The sequence below is a fragment of the Prosopis cineraria genome, unplaced genomic scaffold (genome assembly GCF_029017545.1).
Source record: "Prosopis cineraria cultivar Desert tree isolate PC_DT_omini unplaced genomic scaffold, ASM2901754v1 PC12, whole genome shotgun sequence".
NCBI classification, from domain to species: domain Eukaryota; kingdom Viridiplantae; phylum Streptophyta; class Magnoliopsida; order Fabales; family Fabaceae; genus Prosopis; species Prosopis cineraria.
In genome coordinates, this window is record NW_026555343.1 from 1,387,345 (window position 1) to 1,397,660 (window position 10,316).

Here is a 10,316-nt window from a genome sequence, read left to right on the forward strand (position 1 = left end):
AAGGGGAGGGGAGGCAAAATATCCCCTTCCCTTCCCTCATTTTGGGTTTGGCCCCTTTAAATTAGGGTTTTTTAAAGGGGAGTTAAGTTTTTTTTAACTAATTTGCCCTCATTCAATTTTTTATATTTCATATATGCCCATAGTAAAAAAAAAAAAATCTCCTTATTCAAGTGTGCAACTTCTCCTACCATTTCCTCTCCATTTATAGTCCTCATGATTTTTTTCTTTTCATTTTTTTAAATATCTCTCTTATATTTTTTTCAATATTTCTGTTACGTCTAATTTTTTGAATGTTTAATGTTAGAACAATAAAATATAATGTGTGAAAAGTAATGATGAATATTTCGAATGAAATGTGTGTGTGTGTGTGTGTGTGTACAATTTGCGACTGCATGGTTGAACAAAGAGCTCCCTCGACCTCCATTACATATAAATATACAAAGTAATCTATTTTTAAAAAAATAAGTTGCATTTTTGATAACATGATACTTATATAGTTGATACAATTTTACTGCATATTGCATGTACAGCTCAATATAATTAATTTATATGATAAAAGTAAATAATCAAAAATTAACATATAAAGGATACAATAATAAATTAGTTATTACCTCTCCTTTTCTTCTTGAATCAAACAAAGGTCATTAACCTCATCTTGAGGTCTGAGCTGAGGCTTTACTTGCATTGCATTCTTTAAAAATAATAAGCTATTTTTTATTTCATTTTAACTGGGGACGTCGTTCACTATTGGTATATAAATGAATATACAAATAATTTAATGTATTCTCAAGGAATCATTTCATGTCAATTTTGTTGTAAAACCCTCAAACTCATTAAAATTGACTAACAACAACGAGTGATTACCAATTGAAAATATAATTTTTCCCAACCCGCAACGGTCTCGATTTTATAAATAAAAAAAATTAATTTAAGAGAACTACTTCCAGTCCAATTATAATAAAAAATTTTATATTTTACGATAGGGAATAAGAACAATCTTTCCTACTTTCAACTATTCTGTTTTAATGGCCAAATTCTGATATCTAATTAGAGATATAAAACATCTCTTTATAAGTAAAGGTTTTTTTTTTTTTAATAGAACATTTGTAAAGGCATACTTTAATAAATTGTAATAAACTAATAATGTTGATGCCATAACTTAAGCAATCATCAATAGTTTGATTTGATGTAGTGTCGTCACTACACAACGAGCCAGAGCATGAAACAATACGATCAGTAATAATCCATACAACGAACAAGAGTATGAAGCAAGGTCATAAATAAGAGAGCATAAGGGTCTTAATCTGCACTGCAGCTAGCCAGCTACTGAGAAAATTAGATTCTGCCAAAACTTTCATAGGATCAAATGAGTAGTGGATATATTATATTTTTCACGGTCCTACAGTTAAAGAAAAAATAACACACGAGAATACACTTGTGTATGAGATCCACTCTTTTTTTTTTTTTTTTCTTTGGCAAACATCATTTCTCTCCTCTCGAACTATTATATTCAATATACAGTCAATCTGTGATTGCAATGAATTCAGATGTTGTATGACATGTGGTCAGGGAAAGAAAATCAATCTAAGAAGGCCGGGAAGCTAAATAACGAAATAGACACAACACAGTACGACACATCAAAATGCTAATATATTGTTTGTTATTGCAAACAGACTTAAAAAGCATGGATTCCCATTTCAAAATCAAAAACAGAAAATAAAACAAATGCAATCTTACAAGTGATAGTGAATGATAGCGAGACGAGAACTAGCAGTGGAATTCATGGTGATGTCAATAATTTCTAAAGCCAATTTTCTGCTTGGATGACATTCTGGAAGGGAACTTGATATTGAACTTGATTCTCAAGTTACCCTTTTTGGAGGGATCTTTGGGAATAGGCATGCCCTCTCCTTCCACAACTTCTTCATATGAGGGGCTCATGATTGAGTTGATGGGAATGGTAAGATTCCGACCATCAAGGGTTGTCAGCTGTGCCACATAACCTGTCAGGGCTTCAACGAGAGATATCCCCTGGGTGGAGATAAGATCGTTGTTGTCCCTCCTGAAGACACTATGAGGTTTCTCATCAATGATGAAGATAAGGTCTGCAGGCATAAGTCCTCTTTGTTCATTTCCCTTCTCTGGAAAAGTTATTTTTGTTCCTTTCTTCCAACCTGGCTTGATCTCAATTGGAAGAATTTCCTGTACTGGGATCGGCTGCCTACACAAGAAGGAAACAGAGTAGATTCAGTATTCATAATCAAAATTAGTTTCATAGCCAATCAATCTCACTTTTTCCCTGCTAAGACTGCGGGTCAACCATCAACTTATGAAGTTCAAAAACTGAATCTCTTCACAAGTATAGCAATGACTTGGAAATTTTGAATATGTATATATAGATAATTAACAAGTTCATAATTCAAAAAATAGTTAACTGACTACTAGCCACAGTACTCGCTGCATTGGGTGGAGTCAACACTGAACTCTAAGATAAAATCCTTTGTTTCAGGAGGAACAAATTCAAATAGCCAAGGATCTGCAGAAGCCCAAGTCCAAACCTTTACAGGGTTAAGCAACCAGTAATTTAGAAGACATGCAAAACAATAAAGTCACCTTTTTACTGGAAGTATCTTGTCAAAATTTTAAACAGGAGTTTTGTGATAAACACTCAGAATAGTAACAAGTCAGCAAATAAATCTATGAAATCAATTAGAGCAAGAAACAAACCCTAATAAATTCAATAGCCAAAGTTGGAGAATCTCCAATGAAAAGAATATTTTATTTCTCAATGAGACTCGCTATGGCAAGAACTAGCCCATTTATAATGCTGGAATTACATCAGAATAATAAATAAATAATCAGAAAATATCCCAACATATCTGGAAGAGTCAAAACTGACTCAGACTGACTTAAACGTGGGTGAACCACTTAGCATTGTTGATCCAATTATTTAGCTAACTAATACTGAAAATACAACAAATAATCAGAGACTAATTCAATTCTGCATAACTGGCTCTAACTTCCTCCCCTTTCTTCTCTGATAAGTCAAAAGTGGAGGATCATGCTGACTCAGCGTGCTATCATTTTGTCAGCAACATGGTGTCAAAGTTTCAGACCGATTTAATCACTTAAGCTGCTTGCCCCCCAAGAGTGTAGGCTTTAGTTGTTAACCTATGACCCAAAGATATTACAGGTTCAAAATTCAAATCACTCTAGAACTTAAATCCCTTTACCTCAATCCCTCTTACAAAAAACACAGCGTTGGACCATTTTAAGATTCAAGATGCCTCTACCTCTCACATACATACTCACGCAAATGCAGAGATATCCCGAGTTCATATACTACTACAAACTTTGAAAGCACTTTTTGGAAAAATCAAGAATCCTTACATCAAAATCTTCTTAAATTGAAACCAGCAACAGGAAACAATTATAGGCATTCTCATGATGAGTATCATGTTGTCTAATTTGACCTATGTTTCCACTAAAGAAGATTATGAAAACTAAGTGAAAATAAGAGAGCTCCAATATGCATAAGAATTTCAACAATTAAAAACCTAGTAGAATAATAAAGTATCTATATAAAAGAAAGATTGAAATTGATAGTGATTCCTACATCTTTCAACAATTTCAATGAGAAATGCGACATTTGACTCTAGATAATTATAAAGATGTGTCACTAAAACAGATCTTTCCTGCACAGCCACTTCAATTTCCAGACCATACCACCCACCTCCAGTGCCTGCCCTAAAGCATAACAATGGCATCTTGAACAGAAATTAGAAAGATTACTCTTCAAGACACTTTAATGTACATGTCAAAGAATATCAATGAACAAGATGCTATACATATAAGAATTTTAAGATGTGCGACATTATGACAAACCAATCTATTCACTTTGTTACTGCATGGTTTGGAAGTTGACTATGTATTATGCTTTAATTCTGTCAGATTATTGTTTTTGGTATACAATTCTTAATATCCAAAGTTACCTTCAGATCCCCCAAAATGTCCAACACAAAATCCAGACGCCTCACCCTATAAATGATAGGAAGGGGGAAAAGCTATAAACCAATCTGAGCGCTACGCACCAACCTTGAGTATTTGGCTGCACACAACCTTGTCATGATCAGAACATTAACACATAAGATAAAAGTTGTTTCTAAATTGAGGAAACAAATTAAAATTCAAACATAAATCATATTCTGCCTCTTGTTTGCAATAAAATTTCACCGTTATAGCAGTACAGCAGCTCATTCATGAATGCTTCTAACAAATCTTCCACTAATCACCAAACTTGTCATCAACTACTCCATCCATAACCCAGTAATTTTATTTTTTTTTTTATCAGAATTTGCAATGGGGGACCAAATGGGTTTAGAAGGGGGATTAGGGATTTAAATTATAAATCAGGAGATGATTGGGGATTTTAGGAAATCTAAATGCATCTAGGGATTTAAAGAATCAAGTACTTGTAATGTGCCAAAAATGTTAGAAGTTTGACATAATTAAACAACAATGAAGTTGTCTGATAATGGTGTAAACCCAAGCTAGAACATTAAACAGCTCCAATAGGTAGTAAAATGTATACTCACAATTTTACCAATTTAAATTCAAAGACAACCTGGGAATTGAAACAACTGGCACAACATATTGCCTCAATATAGATAAAAAGCTCTAGTAGGACAGAAGGGCAGAAAGAAGTGCTTCCTGACTCAACGCAACCTTTTCTCCTGAAGCATTTGCATTCATTGAACAAAAACATTATTTCTTTGCTTGGCAGTGTGGTCCACCAGTCCAAGCCCGAATGCTCATGACCAAGTAATAAAATGTACAATGTAACTAAATATATAATCTCCATTCTTGCTAATTACAAAGAAAAGATTATCAAAGATGCAGATACTAGCAACCATGATTAATGTAAAAACATTTGCAATAAATATGGTTCTATGGGGAGACAGCATACAACTACAACTCCTAACGAGCTTAGAGGATAAAACTGCATACATGCCAAAGATCCCAATCCATCTCAGAACAGTTTGCCAGTAAGAAGCCTAATACAATGAGGCCGAACAAGTAATAGTGGAATAGCATAGTTTACTTTCACATCAATAAATTAGATTACGATAATCAACCCAGCCGATCAGCAATTAACAAACCTTATTCGGCCACAAAAACATTAAAATTGACCTGGCGTCGTTACATTTTCTTTTTTTTTTTCTTTTTTTCTTTTTTTAGTAATAACACTTTTTTCCCCACTTAGAAATCCAATTTCACCCACTAGCACATTAATGCAAGTAAATTCAACTCGCCGAATGAGGTTTTTCTTCACAAAAGAGGTAAGAAAAATTGCTAATAAGTTGAGGCAGAAAGCTTACCCATTGGCATCTACAACATCTCTCGAAATCTTCATTTTCTTTCTAGTTCCTTTATACAAGTCCTTCAAACTACATAGCAGTGTTCGCACTATAGCTGCACCTTTCCTTGGTATATTTGCGGAGCCATCTCCACCTCCACTCATGAATGAAGAAAAAAATTCATCGCCAAACACGCCCCGGCGAAAAGTGGACCCGCCAGCACGCCCATCCGTTTCGTCCATAAACCGAAATAACTCCGAAATTATATCATCCGGACTTCTCGGGTTGACAGGAAACGTCGTTGGTCCGCCGGAAAACCCGCCAGTGCCGGGTGGCGGTGCCTGTCCCTTCAACCCCTCCTCACCATACTGATCATACGCTCCTCGCTTTTGTGGATCAGTCAAAACCTGTCCAAATTCAAATCAAAGGTCAAATCAAACCCGCAAGTCCAAATAAAAACTCTCATTTAAATCCTTCAGCATTTTCTAATAACCCAAAGTCCCATTAAGCTGAAAGTAAAATGAGACACAGTGAATAGCAAGAATTATAAATACATTGTAGGCCTCGAAGATTTGCTTGAACTTATCACTAGCCTCTTTCTTGTTGTTGAGCTTTTTATCAGGGTGCCACTTCATGACAAGCTTTCGATAGGCCTTCTTGAGATCATCACCGTTGGCGCTTCGATCCACCCGAAGGATCTTGTAGTAGTCGACCCCCATACCTTCCCGCCAGTGAAGGAACCACTTTGCACTTGGCCTTTGTTTCACAAACCGGAGAGTCGTTTGGTACGCATGAATTGAAACTTGGGAAATGGAAGTGGAGGTGGAATTATAAAATTAGAGTGTTTGTTACATAGGAACTCAGTTCTCTATGGAACTCGATGGAACTGGCGTCAGTTCTCTGGAAGTTAAATTCTTTGACTTTTGTATCTTCAAGTATTCTATCAATTGACAAGTTTTGTCCCTCCTCACTATCGTGCGTCTTCTCCGACCGGCCTCCCTCACCGTCGCCACGTCTTCTCCTCCGGTGACCGGCGCATCTCCAACTTTCACTGTATTTTCCAGCAACAAATCCTGTCCGGTGGAGGGTTTATTGTTTGGGTGTTTTGAGATTTGGTGGAGGCGGCCACGGTGCTTCTGGGGAACAACGAACGATGAAGACGACGGATGACTTCTTTATATACTATATTTATTAAATATAATTTTTTATCTTACCTATTTTTACATCTTATTTTTATTTCGATTTTACATCCACCTTCACTTCTTCTTTTTGTTTTTTTCATTTCTTCCACTTCTATTATAAACAGTAAACACTTTTCTATGCCAAACGGGTATAAGTAATAGCCCCAAAAATAGGAAATGAAAGCAACCTTGTCCTCATCGAAACAAAATTACAGAATAATATCTGAGATTCGATTCTCATGATTGATTTCGGAAACAAACAAATCAACATATATTGTTTGTTTTAAAGTCCTTTCCAAATATGGTTTCCTCTGAATATATATATATATATATATATATATAATCCCTTTGTTCGTATTTATAACCTATCTTCTTTTTTATGAAACTACATATATAAATAATGTTAATTAAATATATTTTATAATGTTATTTTTTCTAAAAATAAATATAATTCCTAAAATTACTCTTCATTTAATATAATCAAATGACAGAATAATATCTTAGATACCCTTTTCAAACGAAAACAGATAAATTAATAAGGGTGATTAGATATATACTTTGGTTTGATTTTAGTTAAAATATAAATTAAACTAAACCAATCGGTTTACATAAACTAAACCAATCAGTTTGCATAAAAAATGATACTTGATTGGGTTTTTTAAAATTAATTTGGTTTAGTTTGATTTTTAAGTGGTTTGGTGTGAGTTGGTTTATACATGAATCAAATTTTAATATTTTTTATGTAAAAAATTATATATCAAAGCTAAGCATAATTTTTGACATTTTCATTTCATAGTCCAATTTCAAGTCACATTTTTAACTTTATTATTCATAAATAAAATTGAACATCAAATATATATTAATAAATATTAAATTATATGCATTTGTAAATAACATGAGTTAAATTTTATTACAATTTATCTTAATATCCATAATAAAAAGTAGCTTTTTTAAATGAAAAAAAAAAAAGAAATTTTATATCCAAAATTATCTATAAAAAATCATTATTGACATAACACAGGTATATGAATTTGACTTTTTAATAGTAAAATTGAGAAATGAAGGATTAGAGATTCTATTATAATATTTTAATTTTAGGTTAGACTTTAGTTAAATTTAAAATTTTAAAAAATAAGCATTAATAATCTAATATTAATCATAAAAATTACATTTAAAAATCTAAAATGATATGGTTTAGGTTTGGTTAAAGTTTAAAGAAAAAATTAAAGCTATTTATGATCAAATTTATTTGACTTCTATTGGATTGGCTTAGAATGGTCGGTTTTGCTCACCCTTATAAATTAACACGTGGATTGTTTGTTTTAAAATCCCTTTTAAGTAAGCTTCCGATTGTAGATTGTATAGCCTTTTTTTTTTTTTTCTCTTTTTTAGCCTATCATTATTATATATGTACTTTGCATGTTTTATAAAATTACATATATCAATGCAGTGTTTATTAAGTATACTTTACATGTATTTTTTAAAAAATAATTATAAATTTTAAAAAATGGCTTTCATTTAATATAACTAAATAATATAATAATATCCTAGAAACACTGCTCGCCCAAAAAAAACAAGTCAACACACGGATTTTCTGCTTAAAATCCCTTCCAAGTAAACCACCACTTGTGGGCTGTATAGCTTATTCATTCTTTTTTTTTTTTTTGGGCTCGTTGTTGTTATATATTCGTAATTTATGAAATTATAATTTATAAGATATTTTTTGATGAAATTACATATATTAATAATATTTTTTAAATAAATTTACAATCTTATTTTTTAAAAAAGATAAATATAAATTTTTTAAAAGCACCCTTCATTTAATGTGACTAATTTTGTGAAACATTAAATAGAGAAAGAAAAAAATATAATAAGGAGAGAAGAGCAATATTATAACAAATATAGTTATTTTTTGTCTAGATATCTTATATTTTGAGTCACAAAAACACCAAAAGTGTTTTATAAATTATCTCAGAGGGAATACTAGAAGAATGGATTAATTATCGTGACAACTAAATTTAGGGAAGGAATTTTTTTAACTTATACTCTATATTTACTATATTGGAAGATGGAAAAGAAATGTATGAGAAATATTTAGATAGACTCAGTGCATCACCTCATTTGTAATTTATCCAATTAAAATGCTTTAAGTAATTTAAATAAAATTGTGTGACATTTTTTTAAATTAATTTTTTTTTATAACAGAATATATGTTTGATTTCTTGCATTTTCTCTTTCAACTATCATTAATCTCATAATTTATTTATATTTAATATCATCTGAATGTCATATTTTTATTTGACAGACTATAAATAATATAGTGCATTAAGATGACCTAAGCATTTCTTAGAATAATACGTAGAAAAGTATTGCTGATCACTACTATGGATGTATTTGAATATCCATTGGTAAAAATTAATTACATTATATAATATATAAAATTAATTAATAAGATTGATCACTGCTATAAGTAACTTGATGCACCTAATCTACTTAAGTATTTTTTAGAAATGTATTGCTAATCACTATTATGGATGTGTTTGAATATCTGTTGGAAAAAATTAATTATATTATATGATATATAAAAATAATTAATAAGATTGATTTTAAATAAAATTGAAAAGCATTACTTGAAAGAGAACAATCCATTGAATGGCACTCATATTTTTTAGGGGATTAGTCTCACAGCTACTAATTGTAACGATACCTTGGGCAATAAAAAAAAAATTGAAAAGCAAAACTAAGAATGAAGATAAATGAACAAAATTCAAAGGTGATCCAATGAAATGTTAGGATATGTGTGACAGTTTAGGATAAACAAATTGAATGATTATTAATGGAATGAAATAGGATGGGTAAAATTTATATACTTAACCTTATATACTTTTAATCAATTATACATTTAATATATTTTTATCTAATTAAATCAAGACAAATAGTTTTTAATGTATTGATAATATTAATAATAAGAATTTGTTATAGAGTAAATAATCTATACAAAATTCACGTGTTTTGATTTAATTGAAAATAAACATATTAGGTATATAAGTTTATTTGAAACGGAATGGATAATTTTATTGCTTCAAATTTTTATCAAAAATAAATAATTTTATTTAATTCTTATGTAAGGATTATTATAAAATTAATGGATTTAAATTAGTTTTATTTATATATATATTTTTTTTAATTTTAGAGTGAAAGGAGTTGAAAAGGATAGACATAATTTTAGAATAATATTATTTATATCAAATCACTTTATCCTAACCCCTTAAATTGAGAGTAAAAATAAATAAATTTAGAATCTAAAAATAGAAGTAGAAATAAAATTCTAAATCTAAAAATTTAAAATAGCTAAGGAAAGTCATCCCAAGTCATTCCATCTTTTTTTAAGAAATTCACAAAAACAATAATATAAAGTTCCTAACTATTTCACTCCATTCTATTCCAAAAATTCATTTAAGTAACATTTGAATTGATAGATTTGTATTTTAGATTTGAAATCTTACATTTTCACATCGCACATTTAAAATCCACATATTTAAAATTTTTTATTTGAGTAGTTTAAAAAATTTGAAATGAAAAATAGAGATGAATTGATATTTTAAACAAAAATGAAAATTTAAAAATAATAAATTTATTCATATTTTTTAATTTACAAGAGATGAGAAAAGATACAAGAGTCATAGAAATATCAATAATAAAAATACGAACAGAACAAGATATTTGAAGTTATTAAAATTTTAAATGACTACAAAATAAAACGAATTTAAATTTATAA

At 30.4% G+C, this 10,316-nt stretch overlaps 1 protein-coding gene across 2 annotated transcripts; it reads right to left on the reverse strand.

Moving 5' to 3' along the window:
• Nucleotides 1–1,583: 1,583 nt before the first annotated feature.
• Nucleotides 1,584–6,502, reverse strand: LOC129287931 (uncharacterized). Of its 2 annotated transcripts, none has more exons than XM_054924217.1 (3): nt 5,951–6,502; nt 5,379–5,764; nt 1,584–2,221 (listed from the first exon to the last, which is right to left on the reverse strand). In XM_054924217.1, exons 1-3 carry the CDS (start codon nt 6,074–6,076, stop codon nt 1,792–1,794), a joined length of 942 nt encoding a protein of 313 aa, XP_054780192.1. In that variant the 5' UTR covers nt 6,077–6,502; the 3' UTR covers nt 1,584–1,791. The 2 variants fall into 2 exon arrangements, with proteins under 2 accessions (XP_054780192.1, XP_054780191.1); XM_054924216.1 differs by having other exon boundaries at nt 5,912–6,502.
• Nucleotides 6,503–10,316: the final 3,814 nt, after the last annotated feature.

Bases quoted from the DNA above. Each gene is read 5' to 3' on its own strand.
- LOC129287931 (XM_054924216.1), bottom strand. From the start codon at position 6,076: ATGGGGGTCGACTACTACAAGATCCTTCGGGTGGATCGAAGCGCCAAC. The intron at 5,765-5,911 runs GTATTTATAATT...GAATTTGGACAG, and splicing joins AAATCTTCGAGGCCTACAAT to GTTTTGACTGATCCACAAAA. The intron at 2,222-5,378 runs GTAAGCTTTCTG...CTTCTTGTGTAG, and splicing joins GATGTTGTAGATGCCAATGG to GCAGCCGATCCCAGTACAGG.